We start from the raw sequence: 24,496 nt of genomic DNA on the forward strand, positions 1-24,496 counted from the left end.
GCCAAAATATCGAACCCAACCTCATCCTTAAGACTTTATAGAGCGGTATAATGTCACAATACTTCTGCTTTTGCTTCTGATTATAAACATAAACACCAGTGAAATAAAAAAAATGGCCCAATTAAAGAAGAGTGAAGTGTGTCAGTGACTAACCGACTTGAATTTGCCTCTTGATGAAAATGAGCAAGTAATTAGGAATGTGACAGCAAAAATCATTTAGATTTATGGCTATGAAATAACAATTTGCGTCTGTGTTTTCCTCATAGAGTTCGCACTGACATGTAAGCCTGTATTCTCCCAGGATCTGCTGACAGTAAAAAAAAAGGCTGAAGGTAAAGCCTAAAAGGTTTATGTGTGGAGAACTGTATATCCACTAACCTTACCTCTCACACTTAAAATTACAAATCGACAATATCCTCAATGCCGGGTCCCCTCAGTAATGAACACCTGTGAGCAGAAGCAGGAAAAAGAATGCTCTGATAAATGTGAAATAAATTATTTCTACAGATCAGGCTCCTTCGTTTTATTAATCATCTTCTTCTCTTTTCCATCCACCACTGAGCAAGAGTTGCCGCTGCATACTTCTTCCAAATTCATTTTCTCTCCCTGCCTTAATCTTTCTCGCTATTCCTCCCACCCCCCCACCTCCCCTCTCTGCCTCCCTGTGTCACTCTACCTTTTTTCTCTGACAGGATGTTTTATGGAGCGAGTGTCTATGGAGAGTAGGTTTACTAACACAACGATTCCCCTCATCAGATGAAGAAATGCTTGGTTCGCTCCAGTGAGAAACGTTGAGACATATGTCGGAATAATAGTGGACAAGGGCTCATTTTTTTAAAAGAAGAAAGCAGAAAGCTGGCTGTGTGGGGGGGATTTTAAATGGTATTTTTGTACTGCTAGCAGGTGCATATTGATGCTTGTTGGCTACACTGGAAGGAAGAATTGTATTAGCCAGAGGGAGAAAGAGAAAGAAAGAGAACGATAGAATGGGAAAGAAAGACGGAGAGCGAAAAAGCGATATTGGCGAACCCTGCTGTTTAACAGGGCTGCCCAGATCCAAACACAGAGTTGGCCAGTGATTGGTCGGTCGTGGTTATGTCTTGGCATGGGCTGCAGCGACAGCTGTTTGGAAATGATGGAAGCCCCTGAGAAGGGAGACAGGAAAGAGCGGGACCACAAACAACAATCCAGAATTACTGTGAAATTGTGTTGTCCCAATCCATCCTCCCAACACAGCTCACACTGTGTCTGAATGAAAAACAGGAGACCTCAACAAATCAACAAAAGGAAAAAATTAAGATACAAATGGGAGACTTGTGTTGGTGCTGCACGTTGCTGAAAGGAACAATTAGTAATTGGATGCCTTCAATTTGAAGTTCTCCTCTGAGGCATTGGTGCGGGGCCTGTTTCATTTCAAACCTTCATCTCAGTCCAATGGGACAGATCTTAGAGACATTAAGCTCTGAAGACAAAATGAAATTCAAGCCTGAATGTATTAATGCTCCTTACAAAAGGAAATAACAACTATGCACAAACACAAATAACCCGATTTGTTGGTAATCAAGGCATTTGGTGCCAATATAGCTTGACAGCGTAGAAGCACTAATCAATGCGGTAATTACTCTGCAGTTCCCGCTTAATGTGAATCTGGTCACTTAACAAGTGGCGTGCTTTAACCCAACAGAGATCCAGATGGCAGCTTCACTATTCAAAACAGCATTCGCAATAGATTATTACAGAACTATGTGAGTACAAAGGACGCAGTCCAAAGGCAAAAACAAATCACTGCATGGTTTAAAAGGGGAATAACAAACACTCTTATTCCTAAACCATGTTTTCTACATCTCCTCCTCTGTTTTACACTGTTTCTCTACATTCAGCCCCTTTCTCCCCTGCAGATTGTAACTCTGTGGGTCCGTGCACATCTGGCTGTCAAATCCTATGGTGCATAAAGAACGAGCACAGGTGATAGCATCAGCAGCATGTGGCATGGCACAGTGACACAGCAATTAAGGGCTTATTAACCATCTCAACAACTCTGCCTACTGTAGATAACTGCATGCCAACAACCAGGAAGCTGATAACATTGCACTGTGGTTCTCTGAGACGCACGCCGACAATACATAAACCATAGCATGCAAAGAAATCAGGGCGCAGCTACAGCTCTGAGACAAAGTTTTCACAGATATTCATCATCAGGTTCATCTGTCTGTACTCCCCCACAGCACCTCACTGTCTGCCAGCCTATTGAGCCCCTCAGCTGTGTATTGCCGTGAGTAGCATAAGGTTACTTTTCTGTGAAAGGTCAGACTGTGAGCGAGTCAGCCGTGGCAGGTGCGTGGGATTGGCATATACTGTAAATCTCTGGTTAACAATATAATGACTTAAAGAGGAGCTCCTCCACATGGAAGGTAATGTGTTGGAGGAAAACATACTCCACCCAGGCAAAGACCACCTGCCTGCATGGCTCAAGCGCGGTGGAAACACACACTGGCGTACACCCACACTGGCGTACACCCACACAGAAGACAATGAAACACACACAGGCGTGCACCCACACGAGAAGACAATGGATGCCGCTCGGGTTCGCTTTGCGAGCATGTGACGGAAGGATGCTCACATGCTCCATCAGGCTGTCGCTGCCAATGCAACTTTGTTTTGGTGATGGGGAAAGCATCCAAAAAAAGGGCAGGCTGCAAAAAAAAAAATAAAAAAATCCCTGCTTATCACCACAACAACAGGTAAGAAGAGCCGGCTCGTAATAGATACTATGGTGATGGTGGCGCTCTGATGAGGCACTCTGCCTTCTATTAAAAGTGCTGCGCTTGGAGCATGTTTCACTCTCAGCCCTCAAACGCTGGCGGGCGATGTCTAAAAAAGGCACATTCAGTCACCCTCCCTGCACACTCTCTCCAACTCGCACACATACATGCGCAGATGGATACGCTCAGACACATTCACAAGTGAGCTGAAGGCTATACTCGCGTGTCTCCTGACATTGTGGGATAAAATAAAAGGCTGGGATGTAAAGAGGGGTGGGTTAATAAAGCATTCTTCAATTGCTGATGAAGTCTTGATGCAGAAGTGGGCAGTCTTGCTTTAAGACATGTGATCTGACTCTCTCTCAGCTCTCTCAGCTCTCTCTCTCTCTCTCTCTTTCCAGCTGGGCTACATTGTAATACACACACACGCTCACTCACACACTCGCTCTGCCTCCCTGACACAGACTCTCTACTTAGTGCGTTGGAGAGAGGACTGAGGCTCACACTATCAGCACAGCTTCTCAATGGGGGGAGGCAGCCAAGAGCGGACAGAGCAGTCATTCCACTGGAGCCTTCCGCTGCCCGTGTGAGAAGGAGCTGACAAGTGAAAGGAGGTAAATTAGCCCCCTGTCATCACAACAAAAGGAGTTTCTACAGACGCAGAAGAGACACGGACTGGAGGAAGGAGAGGACAGGAGATTTTGCGCGCATTTGGCCGATACAGCAGTGACATGATCAGCCTCCCATCACCTCAAATCCTGGGCAGTTTGTGACACAGACCCCCGGGTGTTTTGCTGTTGGTGACTGTGTTGCCAAGGATTTCAAAAGGAACTGAGCAGCGTGGGGTCCACAGGAGAGAATACTGAGAGAGAGAAAGGGGGGGAGTGGGTTGGAGAAACAGAATATTTGCCCCTTTTGCGCCGCTGTTCCACTTCTCTGGTGCTGGAATTTCAGGAGGGAATCCCTGGCTTCACAATATGGATGGATTTAAGACAGAGGAGTGAGTCTGCTGGGCAGGCAGGCAGTGATTCTGACTGAGCTCCTTTCCTTCTGAACACACTGCTCAGGTAAGGGTGTGGGACTTTCGAGGAATACCTCCGGTGTTTTGGGGCCGGGACGGGTGGGGTGGGGTGCTGAAAACTATCTTAGAGAGACAGAGAAATGTGTCTGAGTTGAGTGAGGATGATACGACTTGATTGGGAGACTGTGTGCATGTAGAAAAATAGGAAAAACAGCTTTTGCTACAAACACCCTGTATGTCATCAAACAGCGTTGTGTTTGATGTTTCATAAGGTTTAAATGTATTTGAAACAAACATGGTGGCAACACTGCATTGCATTTTATAGGATGCAAAAGAAAGTTCAGCTATAAGATGGCAACCACCAGTAATGTTGTGACACCTCGATCATCCCGAGTGGTCGCCTCCTGCTGTATGACGATCAGACACATGCGTTTCTGGGAGTCAGCGCTGAAGTTGTGTGTGAAGTGTGAGCTGCAAGAGACAAAAACAGGTCTAATTTTGTTAAATCAACGTTTCACGCAGGTGCGTCTGTGGGTTGGCGCCTGCAGGTGTGTGTCTGCTGTTTGTGCTCCTCGACCGCATTCACTGTCTCGTGCTGTTTTTTTTTTTTTTACGTGACACTACTAAATTGAGAGTAAAGGAAAACAAGACGGCTGTTTATTTAAAAGCTCTCGTGCTCTGTGGAAACGAGGCTGCAGCAGCGACTAGAGAAGAGTTGGGTTCTGTTTTCTCCACAGCTGCTTTCTCTTCCTCTGAAGTTGCTTTAAAATGATGCCCATGCTTGTTCCTTGTTCCTTGTCATTTAAAGTCTGAAAGTCTTCACCTCCGGTGAAAACGCTGCTGGTAAGAACCACATTTTATTTTCAGCAAGAATGCCTTCCGATAACCGGGGGGGGAGCTCAGAGTCTCTATGCAATATGCAGCTAACCATGAAGGCGCAACGACGCTTATGAATATGAAGCCAGCTCGGTGAACAGAAATACTGTGTGGTTAAAAAAAAAAAAAGAAGAAGAGGAAAACACTTCCATGGGAGCAGTTCACATTTCCTCAAAACCGCGGATTATGGTGGATTTAGGGCAGGGGTGGGGATTTACAATGTGCTGTTCATAATTATATGCTTAATTTTCAAAAAATATTAAGCAGTCTCAATGACACTGAGGGCACAGAGCATTTTAGTAGCCTGATGGCTTTAATCTCTGATGCACATCAAAACACAAAGTGGTCTAGTTGGAGCAAAGCAAGCAAGCAAGCGTGTGGCTTTGGTGCTTTGTGGAAACAACGTAGCGCATCAGGCCCGCTTTCATTCTTCAGACATTTGACACACGTCTGCCTATACAGAGTCCTTATTGAAATGTAAAATTTCCATGGTTTGAAGTTCATATTGAAGAGACTCCCTGGGGCTCAGAGTCTGCTTTATATTCTCCCGTGTATTGAGATATGGCAGAATCAAGCATTAAAGGAGTGTCAGATTCACACTGTCACATTAGAGCATCTGATTCACTCAGAAAGTCACCACCTCAGTGAAAAATGACAAATACGGCCAGTGCCTGTGATATCTCAGTGATACAGCGAGTGACTCGGGTGAAATATATTCAACTCAAAACTGCACTGATCAGTCCAGGGATTACTCAACACGCAAAGCCACATTTTGGTTTCTAAGAGGTGGGATGCCGCTTTCAAATTTCTAAATGGAGATGAGCGCGAACAACACCTGGAAAGGAGGAGAGCCTCGTTATTCAATGAGGGCTAAGGCGTGTCTCCATATGCTGGCCCTCACCAGCCATTAGGCAGTCGCTGAACAAGTCTGCATAGGGGCTGTTTGTGCTTGGAAATGCAATCTTTTATGAACCTTAAGGATATTTAAGGCTTTAATGTTGCTCTTGCTGTTGTTGTTGTTGTTGTTGTTGCTGTTAATGGAACTGTAATGTTAAAGGAGTGACATAGATCATTATGCAACTATTACAGTGTAACAAAGGCTCTTTCCCTTGTTCTGCATTTCATCATATATTTTTGTGTGGTATACTGACAGATATTGACAAGATTAACTTTTACTTTTTTTCTGCAGGTTTTCCTAAAAATTGTTTTTAAAGCCTCTGTCTTCTCTTTTTCTTTTCATTCATAGTGTTATTGTAAGAAAACACCTTTGCACATACCTTTAAATACATCTTACCAGTATTGATATTTGTTTAAACATAACAAACAGGTTATATCAGAAGATCTATCAGCATACTATATTGTTTCTTTTGTTTGGCACATTAAAGTAAACATGATGTGTGTGTGCCTTGTAAATATGTATGTATGGAGACACGCTGTAATACCGTTTTTTCCTGTTTCTCTCCCGCCGTGTGCCGCCATGCAGACTCGGCCTTACCATGTCCTGGTTGTTGGCCATGTGGATTAGCCTCGGCTTGCTGCTGTTGTGCCAGGCCACACTCTACCAGACCATCCAGCAGCACCATGTGGCCCGGCCCGGTCGCACCGACATTCTCACCCTGGGTACGTGCACCTCTTTGTCAGATTTTGGCTTCAGAGCACAGCGCTACAGTGCGAGACGTTGCCCTCTCGATGGGACAGCGTTTCTTCGCTTTGGCTGTTTTAAAAGCGAGAGACTGCTGCAGTATGTCAGAAGGATTTACCACCGTACTGTATCAAGAGGATTCACCCCCATGATTCACCACTAAGTGTGCTTGTAATTGCATGTTACATACATGTATTTAGTCACACTCTACCGATCGACTCGTACACATTTGATCCATTTAAGGAAGAAATATGTAGACTGTCAATACTTTGGTTGTGAGGCTGAGCTGCAAGTTTCTGTTTTAATCTGAACATGGAAACCCTGTAAGACAAAGAGCATCTTCAGACATGCTCAGACAGTTTGTCGGTAGGGAGGTGATTTGTGTTTGCAGCGAAGAATTCTCGACTACTACACCCTGAATCTTGCTGGCAGACTGTTACGAGTAGGACAAGCTATGAGCAAAAATCCCTATTACTGTGCTGGTAGTCAGGGGAGCTTTGATCACTGTGGCTTAGATGGAAATGACAATTATGTTTCCCTCTCTTGCACTAGGAGCGTTTGGCAATTAAGCCCGACGCCTTCTGCACCGTAGGGGCAGAAGAGGAGGGTAGACGCCAAGGCGGATCTAATTCTCTTATTATGGAAAAGCTTACCAGCATTGCTTATGGTGTATGTTGGAGTGTTACGGAGAAGGCAACGGTTTTCTTGAGCAAAGCATAGGCTTTCTTTAAGCTTCTAACAATGAGGGTGACTCCCAAGCTGAACCGTCGTTCAGAGTGGGGATCTCTCCAGAAGCCAAGCGGCTGTTAAACATTGATGCTATCTTCTGCTTGCATCCCTGTTGTGTGTGTGTGTGTGTGTGTGTGTGTGTGTGTGTGTGTGTCGCATTGACAAGCAAAACAGACTGTAATTGAAGCACAGCAAGAGAAAAAGAAACAAAAAAAACTCCAGCATTGAATTCACCATGCCAGTGTTGAACATTGGTGACTTTAAGCAGCATGTCGGAGAATTGGCTTACTTTTGCTTTGGAACCGCTGACACAGTAAAATCCCGGCTATGATAGATAGAAAGTTCTCAAAGTATCCTGGTCCCGATAATTGGAACAAAAGGGTGAGGGATGAGCGACAGAGAGATCCCGATGAATTTTTAAAGGCTGGCTTCCAGTTTTTCAGTTTTTTTTTTTCTTTTTTCTTTTTGACTGGTTGGCAAGTCGAGCTTGGTGCCAAAGATGTACAAGGAAGTGCAAGGTTCAGTAAGTGTCTTTTGAATAATGCAGAGTTCCCAAAGGGAAAGAGAGGGGGGAAAAAAACAAGACCCACCACCCCCGGCGCACATCTAGAAGAGTCATCCAGGCCAAAGATATGGCTGAGGGTTCTCTGGAAGGTGTCCTATCAGACAAATCAACTCACACACTTTCAACTCACAACAGTCATGCACATGCTCACACATTTACACACCATTTTCTCACTGAAGCCGTTATGGTGTGTTGTTTTCATGGGCCCTCTGGGGATACTGGAGCTGTGTTCAGGACACATCATGTCTGAGAAGATGCACGCTGCAGATGGTTGATAAACACACACACTGTTGATTTGATCTTTCAAAGTCTCAGATTTCCTTTACGTTGTTAAGCAACAATAACGTCACCAAGATCTAATCAAAAGACAGATGTAATAAAGCTGAAGGGCCTTTCACACATGCGCACTGAACCCAGCGGCGAGCGCAGCGCAAATTCTGGAGTGCTGTACAAATCAGATTGAACTTTGGGCTCACACTTTGCTCGGAGCAAGGAAATGCCGTCGTGGCACCGTCCAAGCAATTGGAAATAAGGGTTTTCAGAGCGCAGTGGCACCGTTGCTGCTTTCTGTGTGAAAGGCCCCGTGAGACAGATGGTGGGTTAAAGTGTTATTTTAACATGAGTACTCTCCAGAAAACTTATAAAATGATACAAACTGTGATGGATGACAACCATAATTGGTGCTGGCAATCAAAATCTGAGGATATGTTAACATATTTTACTGTCCTAATCAGCAGGCTTCCCAGGGATAATGGTCTATCACAACTGGGCGCTCGAAGAGAACACTGTCTGTCTGTTTATTTTTCTCTCTCTCTCTGCTGCTCAGTAACTGTACAATTCACAGTATATCATGTTTTTTTAAGAGGATTAAGTTGACATCAATCTTACTCAGCCGTGGAGTGGCGTTAACCGATCTAACCAGAACTGCTCTCTCAGAATTGAAATGCTATGATGAATATTTGAATTAGAATTGATTTTATAATTTGAGGAGCTCTCTGGTTTCATTGAGGCCAGAACCCTCAGATATAAATAGATATGGCTATGTAGGACATAGCGGGGGGGGGGGGGGAAGAAAAGAAATCTTGGCTTTCATGCTTTGCTGTTTTTTCATAATCAAATAATGTTTCTGTGTTTCTAAAGGATGATGAAAAAATGTGTGATATACTCTCTGACATACAGAGCATCTAGTTGTAAAATGGTTTTGTTAATGAAGCATGAGAAATACAAGATTCAAAATGTCTGTGCAGATAAACTGATTAATAGAAATAGCGTTTTATCTTAGATTCGCACATGCCTTCCATCTGCTGAGATTATTGAATCATTATCTTTTTATTGCTTGATGAAGATAGGCGAAGCTGTTATTCTGCTTTGCAGCTGCATTGTCTTCTGAACAGTCATCATCCAAGTTTTGAAGTGAAATAGGGGGTCGGTATTTTTTGTAAGAAAACATATATTTGTGTTGAAATTGGCATGAAGCCCTGCTGACTGTCTGAGCGACTGAGTGGTACCAATACTCACAAACCATCCCACATAGACAGAGATACACAGACAAGGGGCTGTGCTGATATATGAGGAGGTGGTGAAGGTCATGTTGAGCTAGTTACACATGTAATTCTCCAGCCTGTTGAAGCTTTGAAAAATGTTTTGATGAATCTGCTCAAATCTGCAACAGTGAGCTGGCGGTGCATACCAAAAAAAAAAAAGCGACTGCTGAGATAAAGTTTCAAGATCGCATTTATTTATTTTTTGCAAACGTTTCCGTGACAAATGGCCATAGTCACCGCCGAGGCGGAGATTGAGTAACGAGTTGCCTGACTGCTTCGTCACCTGCTCAGGAAGCGCCGCCGCTCTCCTTCCCATGAGCCTCTGCATCACACAGCCTCCCCTGCGTCCTGCTGGTGCGGCTGAAGATTGATGGCGGCCTGATTCCGGGCAGCCAATTCTGGTCTCTCAAGAAATAATCCACTACATTGACAGATGAGCTGAATGTGACATGACACCCACGCACACACACACACACACACACACACACACGCACACACACACACACACACACACACACACACACACACACGGTCCGGTTCGGCACTCTCTCCACCTGCCAGCACAGCAAGCAGAAGTGCTCACTGCCAGACTGCCGCTGCACAAACCAGGCCACTGTTGACAGCACATTGTATTGGACTCCATCACCAGTCAGTGGAAGTGTAACCGATTTACATTGTCAGTGCATTGCCGAAGTTGCTGTAGATTCGGCGTTGAAATTGAAAGCGCTCCCTAATGTGTTGTCTACTCAGTGTAGCACAGTGTTATCACACTCAGCAGGTACTGTATTTTGTCTACCCTTGCTCAGCTGCATATAGCCATGTTTATAATGTATCAATACCCTGGAGGGGCAGCCTGAATATAACAACACTTTAGCTGCTGCTTTGTTTCATTATGACTCTGACAGGGTAGTTTAAGAGAGTCTCAGATCTAATGGAAGAACATGATTCCTGTTCCAGGTGCAGCTGTAAAACTAACACTCTCTAAACTGCACTCTCTGACGTTACTCTTTGATAGCAGTCTGTTGCTGACGTTTTGTTTGACCTTTTCTTTTTGGCAGCCATGATGACGAGGCAGTACAGTGTATATGTGCACTATAATCACAGAACTGTACTTCACATACTTAAACTTATTAAGTAAAGCATTCACTGTTCATTGAAAAAAATATATATATATATCATAATCAAATAATCAAAGGCTGAAAGGAAATGATCCAACTGTGAGTGGCAGCCACCGGTGTTTTTGCATGTACATGGAGAGTCATGGAAAAGGCTAAGAACGAGCACAGCGGCGGTGCTGCTGCTATATTTTCAGCCACTGATTTGAAATGACTTGTATAATCTAATCCCAAATGATAAGAAGGCATCTTAATGAGCTCATTGTTCAATGTGCCATAATGCTCCCTCTGTGTAAAAGAAATAAACGCTTTGAGGTGGAAGAAAACTAGTACTGTAATTACTTTGATTAGCCAAGATGCATCATATGGTCAAACAAGAGCTCATCAGCGAGGATGTGTTTGGTAGATTAAGAAATGCATTTTCCACTTTACGAAGAAAACAACCTGTCGAAATACTGTAGTCCTCAACTTCAGCTTTATGCATCTATTTATTTCGATTTTTGAACTTCAGATCTAAGGGTCAAGGTTCTTTAGAAACAGGAAAATCTGACAAGATACAGGGTGTTGAAATAAATCTTGAGCCTGATTTAGGATGGCTGTCTTTCGGTAAATGAGGATGAGGTAGAAATCTGGATGCCATACATACACACAGTATAAATTGATTTATTTTCCCCTTATTTTCATTGCTGAACGGATGGCTGCTTCAGAAGATTGGTGATTTTTCTGGCAGTGTTTGGGAATGTGAAGAAGTTAGCTTCCCGGGCTCACAAACTGAATGCACACAGCGTTTTCATCTCGGAACTCATTTCCATACAGTTCTCCGACTCCTCATAACAAATAGCTCGGCGTTGAAAGTGAACATGCACATCTTTTTACGCAGTCATCTTCAAAGTGCTAATCTCGCTGCTTCGCCTCTTCTGTGGAGGTGTAAGAGCTTTATTGAACGGCACATCCATCCATACTACACCGAGGAACAGCTATAGGCTTTCTGTTTTTTTGTTTGGCCATTAAATCAGCTTTATTCACACCCCCATTAAACTGTGGGGAATAATTACTGTGAGAATTGATGGTGAAAGAAAATTCAATTAAAGTACAGTCACTTGAATGGATGACGACTTAATCCGTTTTTTTTAACACATCCGAGTCATTATGGTCCAGGATTGTGGAATAGCCTTTTATGTGGTTTCACTAGGCGTGTTTTCATCTTTGCTATTTTCTTTGACTAAATATTCACTTGTGCGTATATCATGTAAAACACCTCTTTAAGAGCCTTATCAAACTACTGTGTGATTGAAATCAAAAATTCTATACGACACAGATTTAATTAGAAACATTAATTTCTTGAACATGGACATCTGCAAATCCTGCAAACAAAGGAAGTGAAATCCTATAATCTATCTCCACATGGGATTATAATTGCTTTGAAAACTGTGGGTTTAGGTAGAGAGCTATGTGATCTCACTTTCTATCACACAGCGTGGCCTTTGAGGTAATGAAAGCAACCTTTCTAAATAACTGCCTGATCATTCAGGTGCCGAACTGCTCTTTTTCCTCTCTCCGTGCCTATCCCTCCCCTAGTCCTCCATCGTCTTGCCCCCTCCCACCATCCTCTCCCTCCCTCCATCTCCTCCTCTCTAGCGGCCCCTCAGACGATTTGTCATGGATCAGATGAGACAATTTGTCATGGATTAGTGCACTTAAATGTCTGTGTGATAGTGGAAGCAGTCACTGGAAAAGCTTAGGAATCCTATTACATTGCGTTTTATGGCCGGCGAGAGGGGAGGTAGGAGTGGAGGTTGAATTGGCACTTTCTATGGCCTGCGTGCCGTTTCTTCACTTTTTCCTCCACACATAATCAGATATTCACTTAGAGGTGAGCTCCATTGATGTGTCCTAAACTGGGAAAGTAGAACAGAAGTTATATATCCCTTCCTGAGTCACCACTTGCTCAATATCTTGCCATTTAATTGACTGTTCGCTAAACCCCGCTAAGCCTGTCAAGCCTTCTGTTCTCGCACAGCACATAAGCAGTTTACGGTGATAACAGCGGCAGATGAATCACTCAAGATTCCTGGTGACTTTTGAAACTATGGGTTCTTTATTTCAAACAGAAGTGAACAAAAGTAGGCTAAATATCTAACTATGTTGGATTTTGTCAGCTGAATTGTCGCTAGCTAATTCGATCTAGCTAGTAAGCTAGTTGCCTTTGGAAAGCAATGCTAGGTTACTGATTAGCTAGTGTATGCTAACATTTGCAACTCACGTTAGAGCTCACAAACGCACAATTAAATAAATTCCTTATAAGTTTGCTCTTCTCACTGTCCAAACTGTTTGGATAGAGAGTATGCCTTTCATTAGAGGCTCCAGAGGCGAATGTTTAAATGCCCAACTTCAAAGCAGAAATACACATGTTTACAGCCTGGTATAAGAAATGATTTTAGTCCCTATTGTTAATTTCCACCTTCGTGAATTTTAATACAACTCACAACTCACAAATTATATTAAGGCTTACAATTATGCATAATTAAGGTTACAGCTAATGCAGCCCCACCCTCTCGTCCAAATATGGTCACGTCTGGCTCTACAAAAACAAGAAGTCATTGGCCAAAATTATAAGCTGAAGGCCAAAGCACTTGCAATGATAAGAAGTTACAGCTAATTGATTGTTCCATTGCATCAGTAGCAAAAAGCAGAAAATATAATCCTCTGCCATTTTGGGCTGAAAGCAACTACTCTACAAAGTGCCTTAAAAAAGTAAAACTAAATTCTTTCTCTTCTATTGTCATATATTTAATTCAAACATCACAGAGCCCGCACAAATAGAATACAGTAATCATTCACAGAATTAGTATTTGTCATGTATACAGGGATACGGAGAAGCTGTTTTTTCTGTGCTCACGTAAACATCATATCCAGATTATAATCATAACCGGGATAATCCTAACAAACACGTTATTGATATCCATGTAAACACAGTCACCAGTTCATATTCTGTCTTGGCAAACACATTCCGATTCACATGTGGCATCATTGAATCAATATCATTAGTATTTATTTACTCAGCCGCCTTACTCATCTCAAGCCTTTTACTGGCGTGTACTCTGGTGCATTGTCTTCCTCCTCAAGTGAAATTTGATTGTAGCAGATTAGATCCTATTCTTCTCTAATGCGAGCTAATTGTATCAGACAGAGTGCACAGGTGCTATTTAACACAGGTGGCTCGTTCTCCCAAATATTTACAATAAAAGGAAGAACAGGAAATATACAGAGTGTTTCATCAAGCCATCTGTCTAGCAATACCTTGAGATACACGTCTGTGTGTCACAGGTAGTATTTTCATTCTGTTTTAATTAGTCCTCCATGTGTACTTTTGTTTCGTCTGATTTGATTCATTCCAGCCCCGTGCTTTGCATCTATTTTATTCATACTAAACAAAGCAGCAGAAAGTTACTGCATCACACATTATTACGTATCTTTATTCATACAATATCTTATGCAGCTTCTCTATCACCTCTAGGCCCCTCTAGCAGCGTCTCACATAAGTGGAATGCTTTGCTCATGTTAATGGCGCAAAGAGACACACTGCCAGGTAATTGAGATGCAGCAGAGCTACTTTGTGGCATCATTTAGAACCACTGCAGGGGACAAATGTTACTCATTGAGTGTTTTGTTTGCAGAGGACTCACTTTGCTCCAGCAACTCATTTACCCAGTGGCAGTCAAATTAGGTTGTCTTAACCATACTCCTAATTTACTTTCTTAATCACTTCACTTTGCTGCGTTGCACTCTTTTCTTTAATCAAGAACACTTCCATGTATATTTTATAAATAAAACAGATTACTTTTATCATAGTGTGTTTAGTGTGCGTATTTAAGTTACAATTGAGGAAATATGAACAAACCCGCTGGTTATTAGAGTGCCGTGTTTTTCTCTTCGCCGACTTCACTTCTGACGTGTTGAAACAGATACGGATAAATTATTGATTCTGAATGTGAGCTCATGACTCTAGATTGATCAAATGCTTGTTCGTTGACATTCTAGCCTCTGAAATATGTGTGATTAAAGCCCGTTTTTTGCAAAATCCCTTCATGCAGGTTTTAAGTTTGCATCTTTTACTTTTCACCATCATGTCAACCCTCTAAATGTCCACCCACCTTGCTTACATGCACTCCCAAAATGTGGGAAAACCATTTCATCTTTGCACCGTCTGTGTTTTTAGAAGAGTGTTCACACGCATAATAACATGATATTTGAGCTGCATATTTTCAATTTGTTGCCAAGGTGACTTGCCTTCTCAGTCTGGCCCAGTGAATCATTCATTCCAGCCCTGACAGGGGACAAAAATGGATTATGGGGTTTGGAATTATGGAAACAGAAATCCTCTTGCTTGAATATGTCCCCACTTGTCAAACTAATGATTGAAAGCCCGTCTAAATTCTCCTACCGCGGGTGCTCTGTCAGCATTAGCTGAGGTCTATTTGTCTTGTCTGATGTGTCTGGATGAATCTATGCGGCTGCTGTGCCGAGGCAGCACCGCATTGTCTTATCACAGCTTTATCTGACAGCAGACGCTCTAATAATGGAACTCAGGTTAAGATGTCACAGTTAACTGCTCATCACTGCTATACACGAGATGGACACGGCCCAAAACCTGAATAGATGGACAGGATATCTTATTCTAATCTGCATTAGCCACCATGTTGTGGTTTTCACACTATTGTGTATCTTGTATTGAATGTGCCAGTCACTTGTACTGTAAAAGGCGAGAACGGTGACAGACTGGTGGGAATGTAGGAAGACAATTAGAAGCCACTGTCCCTGCGATGTATCTTCATTTGCAACAGTATCTTCAGCTCATGTCAGGTTCACTGAACATGGCTTAATGCCCTCATACCTTCCTGCTCGGCGCCTGTTAGCCGGGACATTGCGAGAATGAAGGATGAGGTGGCACTTGCATGTGTCTGCCTGTAGCTTAGCCTAATGACCCAGAGGAGCTCTCTCTTTCTCTCACTCACCCACACTCCGTCTCTCTCTTCACTTTCATGCTCTTTGTCCTCGTCATTGTCTGGAAGCCACGTCTGCCCATTAGCTCCGCAGCTCATCTGCCTCAAGTCTTATCCCAATCTTATTTTTTTTTACTCCCAAACTCCTCTAGCTGCCTCTGTGCACTTGCCAAAAAAGACACGTTTAACTTCAATTATTATCTTAGAGAACTGAGCAAAGTTGGCAGTGCGTATTTGCAAGGAAACATTATTCAGGACCTCAGGCAGCCCGGCAAGCTATGTCTCACGTCCCAGAGGTTCAAGTGTGCTACCGAGCTTTTCGAACAAAAAGACCCTTTGACCTGCTCTCTGTAAGTTTTTTGAGTTGAGTTTAAATGAGGATTAATGCCTGCACTAAGGAACTTGTTCAACCTTTCCCCTGAAGGCATCATCTGAAGTATGAGGATGGCATACGTGTGTACGAAATAGGAGTGTGATTGGTACTGAGCTGATAGGACTGAATACCTTTCCACATGCCGCCTTTGATCTTAAAATCTTTTCCTCTTCCTCGTGGATTTAAGCCCTCTCTGAGGCATAAACTGCGAGGCAAACTAGCATGCTAAATAAAGAGTGGAACTGTACTGATCCCTCAACTCATCTTTTATCATAATATCTTTTTTCTCTCTGTCCTTGTGGAGTTGAATCTGTATCAAGGCCTGTGAGCTTAAGCTCCTTCATGGAATACCAACAAAAGAACATCAGTTCTTATAATCTTACCGCTGAGCTTTGACATTTGTAGAATATCTCAGCTAAGTCAGGGTGCAAAAAAATATTTTATCCGTGGCATCCACAAAGGGGAAGCATGAGGAGCTGCAATAGCATGTCTGTGCCCAACATTTGGCCTAAAAATGTGCAGGTTAATGCATACATTCTTTACCACAGCAAATGTTAAAGCAGTCAAATCAATGTAGTGTACATTCATGTTTCATGCTCTAAAATGAGTTCCCTAGACGAGCTAAATGCTGCTTTGCGATACTTTTCTTGTTCCCATTGACGGCCTACGTTCCTGTGTGTGTGTGACTTGATGTATGCGTGTAATGAAAATGTCTGCTCGCAGCTGAGCCAGTGTGCTCCGCTCTCATCAGGATCAAGGGCTTTAGTTTTGCTCTCAGCAGATGCAAAGAAGCACAGTAAGGGTGTGATGTTTTGCTGAAGAGAGGAGAAGTACCTCTGGCTCACTTACTGTATATTAGCTTTTCGTATTACATTCCACCTCTTCCCCTGTTTTGCTGAGTGCAAGTAGAACAGTGCTCACATCTCGACACGGCTCCCCCCTCTTCTCTTCGGTGCAATCAAAGTGCAAGCCTTTGATTTAACCATGAATAAAATACAGAAATGTTTTGTGATACATTCAGAGGAATGAGCAGCACCTCTGTCTAGTTTAAATTTACACTATTTCTCTCTCCTTCTCTTTTTTACAGAATTCATGTCAGACAGTCAGCTGGTAGAAAGAGAAGCTGTCTCAGTCACAGGCACTAGTGTTATCTATTCACTATCTTTGCCACTTTTGTCACATTTCCACACCTGTATCATCTGTCAGATCGTAGGTTGGATATGCTCATATGCTGTTAGCGTGATAGTAATTCTCTATACATGACAGAGCATCACTTTAACATGAAACATGGCCTTTGCAGGAGTTGCTGCTTCTCCCAGTTTCTTGGATTACGGAGGCGGTGCACGCTTCCTGTCAGGGCAGTCACACCACACCGGGCCTCGGTGCAGCGGCATGTTGCTGTAGTGATGTTATTGCAGTTTTGGATGATTCACATGAGAGGGCAGGCAGGCAGACAGCATCACTTTTCTTTTTTGCCTCGGCTCTTCGGTAAATGAGAAATATCACCCACAGATGCAGCCGGAGTGACAACGACTTGTTCCACTGGTGTAATGTAGTTGGAGGTATACACAGGAGTGTGGAGCAATACAGGCTAAGGAGGATTAGGAATGCTTTAGGAGGGCAGAGTGGTGGAGAAGATGGAAACCCCTGAACAAGGCTCATTAAGGGATTTATATGAAGAGATTATCGGTTTCTGACGGCCTCCCCTCTGCTGTGACATTGTGACATCCACCCTACCAAAACATGTGTTGTGTACGTGCATGTCGCTGCTTGTGTGTCACAACATTATATCTTGGGTTGAGATATGCAAATAGAAAAGGTTCAGTTCCACTCAAGCACCCACTGAGGTACAATAGTGTAATAGATTGCGCCTTAGCCTTTTGATAACTGATTCCAGTCCACAAAATACTGTCAGACATCCTCACTTTTGTTGACTTGTCCTCCAGTCGTATAGCAGCATCACTTCTGTTTGTGTCTATTACCAAAATAACGTTACGGTGCATGCCGCATTCTTATCGAACGGCGTGGCATTATTTTTATTTGCTTATCTTAAGTTGCTTTTACAGGACAAACTTTACAATGTCAAATAAATCTAAAAATGAACTGCTCACAAAGACGCCTCAAATAAAGATAAAGGGATGTGGGAATAAAGTTTATGGCAGCATGTTAGAGAAGGGTTATTGCTTGTGGAGGCCGGGTCCTCCTATGAGAGACTGAAAACACATAAACACCAAAGATGTCAGTCGTCACTGTTTGGTGTATAGTTGGGCCAGGATATATGTTTCGTCTCGACCAGTGTTCCTTATTTGACTTACTTACTCACTATAGTAACAAGTTTTATGTTGTTATAAAAGCGTAATTTTGTTCTAATCAAGCTTCAAGTCATTAAATGCTACAGTGGGTTCGGGTCTGGTTAAAACTAAATCTACATTGGTTCTAAATTTGATCAAAATTCTACCTGAAATATTATCTGGTACGATTAGGTTGGCTGATGCATAAACTGATAAGAAATCACATTAAAAACAAACAAACAACCAACCAAATCAAATTAAGGGTTTGTATTTCATCAGAATTGTTTAATTGTTTCAATCGTTTTTCAAGCAAAACTGCTTCTGATGGTTCCAGCTTCTCACGTGTGAGGATTTGGTGCTTTTTCTTTGTCATATACTGTATGATCGTAAACTGATTATCTTTGGGTTTTGGACTGGTGGTCTGATAAATCAGCACATTTGAAGATGTCACCTTGGGCTCTGGGGACTTTATAAGAATAGTGTTCACTGACATTTCAAATCAATAAAATCAGGAAAATAATCAGCAGATAAATTAATAATGAAAGTAAGTATTGGTTGGAGACCACTGCTTTAGCCTTTGTAAGTCTAAAGAATTTCAATCAAAACACATTATCCAAGCATATGACACACTAACCTACTGAGATAGACATTCAATTATGTCTGTGTTCCTAAATGGTGGGAATCATTCCCTCAGTATCACCGCCGGAATAAGATGAAGACGACTGGAATTAACTTGAGTACCACTTTAGAGCTGAATCAATGAGGGGAGATTCTCTGGGAGATAAAAGTTGGAGATGAATGGACCTCTTTTAGCCAGAGGAGCGGTGTGCTAATGTTAGTAATATTGGTGATATTGGAAGGTGAATACGAGCCCCTCGTAAAGGTCTTACAGGCTCTTGTGAACACGCCATGTCATCCTGAGGTGAATTGGATGAGGAGCGAGTACAGATCTCCTAAGTCCCCTTCTAGGAGACACGGCTCTGTCTGCAAGGGCACTTGTAATAGGTGTCTTACACATGGGACCGCAGACATAAAACAGCCTCATATTCCTTTTCATTGCATAGTCTTAAATGAGAAATGTGGCTCTCATACTGTACACGTGAAGGATACAAATCATCACTAGAGGCATAAACTGTAGGTTTAACATTGATGTATAACATTTCAAAAACATATAATTCATTGCTAATCTTTTATTGTCAGCCAGGCAGAATGCCTGTGCCTATGCTTTGTGTGAATAAAGACAATTAGATCCATGTTTTCTGTGGACGTGATCCTGTTCAAGCCTTGCTGCTGTTTGAACAGTGAGACAATTTGGCTGATCAATCTTAAGTCCCCTGTCCAAGGACTAAACTGCCATCGATCAACATTCACACATTAAATCTCTTTCCCAGCAAGTTGCCATCTCGTAACATTTTCATCCGGAAGCGTGCGTGGGAGGGCCTGATGTGTATACAAAAGAATGAGATAGGATGATGTGTATACAAAAGAATGAGATAGGATGTGTCCATCTGAGCGAGCCAATCAGGCGATCCATTTGATCAGGGACATGCAGCAACGGTGGTCCAGGAGCGGCTAAGAGAGGCCGTTATTGGGTCTTCATGAGCAGGCACTACTTCCAGCCTGCCAGGCAATAACAACTTTAACCTTTTTTAAAGCTTGCCTTCTTTTCCCCTACTGCTCCACTGATTTGTTGGCTGATGAGCCTGATCGTTATCAGGACCGTCTCAGAGCTCACAGTGTGAATATTCATCAGTGTTTGCATGTGGACATGCCTGCGTGTCAGTCCACACTTCAAAAGTAATGAATGCTATTTCACCGTTATAATAACCAGCACTCTATGAAACCGAAATCAACGATAAATTAAAAACGACGTCAGTCTATGTGGCAACCTGATGTAAGTTATGGCTCCATGCCACAACATACATCATCACAGCGGCTCTGTGAAGCTGCACTCAGGCACAGCGGTGCTTTGAGCTAAACGTTAGCATCAGAATGCTAACATGCTCACAATGAGTTGCTAACCTTCTATAAATGTGTGTAGGCTTCAATATGTAAATGTCATTCCATCCAATACTTGTCAAAATATTTCACTACAAACAAAAATGTCAACCTCATGGTTGCAAAGTTAAAGGATGACTTAAGTCAGTAGGGTATATCCTCTGCAGACCATGAATGTCTGTACAGATTTGAATGGTAATCCATCCGATATTTTTAAAGATATTTCTGTCCTGACCGAAGTGGTGGATGGACAGACAGACTGAATCCCTGAAGTTACGCCGCTAGCGTGGCTAAAAAATATTAAAAGCGCACACATAATAGCTGTGAGCGGTTGATCACTACAAGGATGATGACCAGTGTATAATATTGCAAAACATCTCTGTGACTGCATTTGCGATTTCTGGAGAGTAGCTCCATGTCGGGCCGGACGTTATTTAGCTGCTCAAAAACCTGGTTTTATGCTTTATCGTGCTGAAAAGAATAAACTGTTCTTAATAGTTCTCGGGTGATAATGGAGTTGTTTGGCATGGGCGTTGTTTGGTTTGGTCTTTTCATTGAATTTGTCGACAATAATAAAATAAAAGCCAGCCTATCCTGTGGGAATCTACTACTGTAATATATGTGATACAATAGGCAGCTTGTGCTTGATTCCCAACCTATTTATATGATTGACAAACACTTTTAAAGAAAACAATTAATATTCCTGTAAAAGTGAGATTCTACTGTATTGGCATCCAAACAAGCTTATTTTCACAAAAAGTGTTTAACGGGAATGGCTTTGTGCTGCGCTCTCAAAACATATTTAATTTTACTTCAACACAGAACATATGCTATGTGCACAGAGTATTAATTTTCCTTGTACACACATTTGATACGAGATGAAAGGCATCACAGTAAGCACAGTGTGTGTAACTGGACTATGAACGCTGTGATTGTCTCCCCTTCTTTTGCTCCCTGCTTCTTGTCAGAGACATTTTCGCGATCACATTCGGCCCTTATCTTGTCACACTTGCAAATCCATTTTTAAAAGGTCAGACATTAATGGCAAGAATCCCCTCCTTCCTCCTCCTCCTCCTCCTCCTCCTCCTCCTCCTCCTCCTCTCCCTCCCACTTCTCAGATACGAGATTACACATTTCACCCTGAGCAACCGACAGAAACTAATCCCCGGTCCATGTGAGATATTAGGCCTATATGCCCGCCGTGTGGCTGACAGCTCTGCTGGGCCGAGTTTTGATATTGGGCATTTAACAGGCCACTGTAAAATAAAATCCAGCTCCAGTTATAGGCGCTAAGCCACACACAGATGCACACGCACACACACTCCCACATATTTGCTTTTGCACCGACCGTGTGCTTAAATGAAGACAGAAAAATACAAAACACATGTTTGCACTTCCACACACACAGACCCGAAGCAGATGTTTCATCCTAGTGTTGATACATAACTACTATGCAGCGTGATTCTGGAGTATAGCAAATGTTAAATAGCAGGACAAGCATTGGGCCTATCAGGGTAAGTGTGATAAGTATCACATTAAGTGCCCAATGGCTTCCACTTTCTCTCTGAATCAGTGAATGGTGAGTGGAGGAATGAATATTTAATGCCTTGGCTAGAGTGCTCCAGACACTTTCTGGGTAATTGCATCAAACTCAGTTTGCAGTAGGTTTGACAGTATCAAACCAATCTTTTGACTCGCCTTTTACAGCAATTGTCTTATTTAAAAAAAATAAAATGATGACCAACTTTCCTCAGTGCTGCCCTCATTTGACATTCATCACAGTTTATTTCGGTTTGCGCACACGTGCCTGCATATATTTACCCGCAGTACGTATAGTATTCACTCTTTTCTATTCGTTATTGAAGTGAGAGGCACGGTGTCACACTTTCATAACGTGGGGACTGTTTGGGCTTCGTTGAAACGAACGCTTAAGTGCCGGCTATTAATGGCGCTACAATCACACGAGTAAAGGGAAGGGCCATGGATGTAAGGAAATGTTACCAGTGAACCAGAGCACAACTATTAAAGCAGGAAGTCATTGTAGTTGTCTTTAATTAACGCATATTCATCAGACTGTGGGCAGTTTTCCCATTAGCTGCTGTAATGTACTGCTTTTACAACACTAACCGTGGCCAACAGTATTTAAATATGAGTAACTAGTGTTCTGTTTCTGTTCCGTTTAAATGAGAGACGGACCAGACTGCAGTTTTAGGAGCCAGGGGGAGTTTTACTCAGTATTCATCATGCATGTCCATTAGCATCTAGCTCTTTAAAAGGGTATCCCACATTTCAGATCTGAAGTGTAACATCAAGATCTCAGCCTTATCAACAAATCACCACCACGTAATGTAGATAAGTCTGAACCAAAATGTCTGTGGTTTAAATAAATGAATGCAGGGTGTTAAAACATAGCACGTCTTCACGTTGGCTCAGGACGTGAGCAGTTGCATGTGGATGTGTGGCTTTTGTGGTAAACCACCCGGCAGGGAGTGGCGTACAAATTTTTCAGCAATGTTTTTAGTTTGAGAAGAAAATGAGGCTTGTTGAAGTAACTCAGGTCTCAAAACAGAAACAGATTAAACTGTGAAATGGAAGCAAGCACCTATTTTTTCCTCTCACTATCTATTCCTTATACGTTGTACTAAAAATTGCATTTCCAAAGCAGCCAAGCTGTTCCTCATTCCTGACCTTCGATTAAAAGCTGGTCACTGGATGTACAAGATCATAATACAGTCTAGCGACATGACTCGTGTTTTGTGGTCTGCGGACGTGTCTCTTTGAGACCCTGTCATTCAGTATCACATTGATGAGATTAAAGTGTCTCATGTCTCTTCAAAGTACAGCACGCTCCCTGCTCAGCCCTGTGTGCAGCATGTAGATGCCAGTTGATAGACAGCCAATGGTCCAGCCGTGAGCTCTGGACCACGTTAATGAGTTGGCCTACTGTAACACGAGCCAACGCCGAGCCGACGCTATTCACCGAGTTGAAAAAGCATGTAGGGAGTGGGGGCTGACCGCTTGTGTGCTTAGACCCTCCATTTACACCAGTTGGCTGGTCTAAATCCAATTCATCAGCCCTTAATGGACTGCTCAAATTGTCTCTCTAGGATCTTAACTCGAGGAGTAGACAGACAAGGCAGGAATAGAGTGGGCGCATATGGCACATAATGTTGCAGAAATAGTCATTAAAGTGTAAAAACTTTAAAGTTTTTTTTACCTAGAAATTCATGATTGTTTTCTTTCTGTTTTTGTTCTGAAAGAACGGACTTCCAGGCAATCTCAGAGAACAATCATTGGCTTAAAAATCAAACATTCACTCAGGAGAAAGTCTTTCATTCACACTGAGCAGCAAAGCTAAACATAACAACAGCAAAACCCCTTGAAGCAAATCTGTGATATCAGGCTGTATAGATTCAATTGACTTGACTCAACTTGACAATAAGCGTTAATTAGTTTCTCAACCTGAGATGTTTTGTCTGCATTGTGCTGCACATTTGAACCCCTGCAATTGTCTCGCGCTCCATTTCAATCGCAGTTCGGAAGAGCGGAACGAATATGTGCGTCACGGCGGTTTGTGTGGCTGAATGTCACTGCTCCCATTTCCAGTGAACATGCACCTGCAACTAAAATTACAGACGACGCGTTTCAGTAGCAATGAGCATCTGTTTGCAGAGCAATGCTCAGTGGCCGGTGGATTCCGCTGTGAGCGGTGCGGTGGAGATCTGAGCGCTATCCCTTTCTCCTCAAACCCATTTGCTCCCTCCATTTCCCTGCATTTGAACATGATCACACAGCTCACAGGGCTCAGCAGCAGCAGCAGCAACAACAACACTAGCAAATTGTCACTCATCTACTCAGGGGCAGCAACACTTACCGGGCACTCTGTCCAACTCCAACAGGCCTTTGATCCCTTTTGTGAATGGAGCGGGTTTATGTGTGTGTGTATGAGGTCATGGAAGGCAACCGCTTTCTTTATGTTGTTTTTTTTCTTTTTTCAATTCTTTGCACATATTTATCAGGATGCTACAAACGTGCATAAAGTGCTGAACAATAACAGTGGGAGAAATAAATACACATAGACAAGGGGTCTGTCCTTCCTCCTGATGTGCTTCAGCCCTCTCTTCATCCAGAGCAAGTCCTCTACATTGTGCCGACCATTTTATTTCTGCTGATATTCCGTATCATAGTAACGTGACAGCCCTATGTACTACAAACCAACACATTTGTTGTATGTCTCAGAAAGAGTCCAGGATTCTCCTGTAAAGGTGCATGATATCAGAGCTTTTAAACAGGAGCCTTTACTGTAGTAGCTCCATTGCAAACACACCGTTAACTCATTTGCCCCCACAGAGTTTCTCAGCTTGGCTTGTCTGCCCTCTCTCCATCTGTCAAATTACCACTCTCCTGACTTGTTTCACTACAATTGATTACTTAGTACAATTTGGGAAGAAGAGAAACACAGGTGGTACACTGTCTCTGCTATCTCTTTTACTCCCCTCTCTGTGTTTTAAGTGGGAAGGAGAGTGGGAGAGAATGAACCTATCTGCACCAAAATGACTGATCAGTCCTTTTTTTCC

The 24,496-nt window shown here is 42.7% G+C and overlaps 1 protein-coding gene across 6 annotated transcripts in view; it reads left to right on the forward strand.

Moving 5' to 3' along the window:
• Positions 1-3,190: 3,190 nt before the first annotated feature.
• Positions 3,191-24,496, forward strand: part of tafa1b (TAFA chemokine like family member 1b) — a 102,087-nt gene continuing 80,781 nt past the window's right edge. For 3 of the 6 annotated variants that reach the window (XR_004213035.1, XR_004213036.1, XM_031855071.1), the window contains exons 1-2: positions 3,194-3,829; positions 6,143-6,279. Coding sequence is in view for 4 of the 6 variants with exons in the window: in XM_031855071.1 (XP_031710931.1) it covers positions 6,156-6,279 (124 nt within the window). In the remaining 2 variants the exon portion in view is untranslated. Of the gene's footprint in view, positions 3,830-6,142; positions 6,280-24,496 lie in introns of all 6 variants that reach the window. The other 3 variants (XM_031855047.1, XM_031855038.1, XM_031855055.1) reach the window with 2 other exon arrangements.

This window comes from Anarrhichthys ocellatus, unplaced genomic scaffold, assembly GCF_004355925.1.
Source record: "Anarrhichthys ocellatus isolate YVR2014 unplaced genomic scaffold, GSC_Weel_1.0 scaffold1, whole genome shotgun sequence".
Classification (NCBI taxonomy): Eukaryota; Metazoa; Chordata; class Actinopteri; order Perciformes; family Anarhichadidae; genus Anarrhichthys; species Anarrhichthys ocellatus.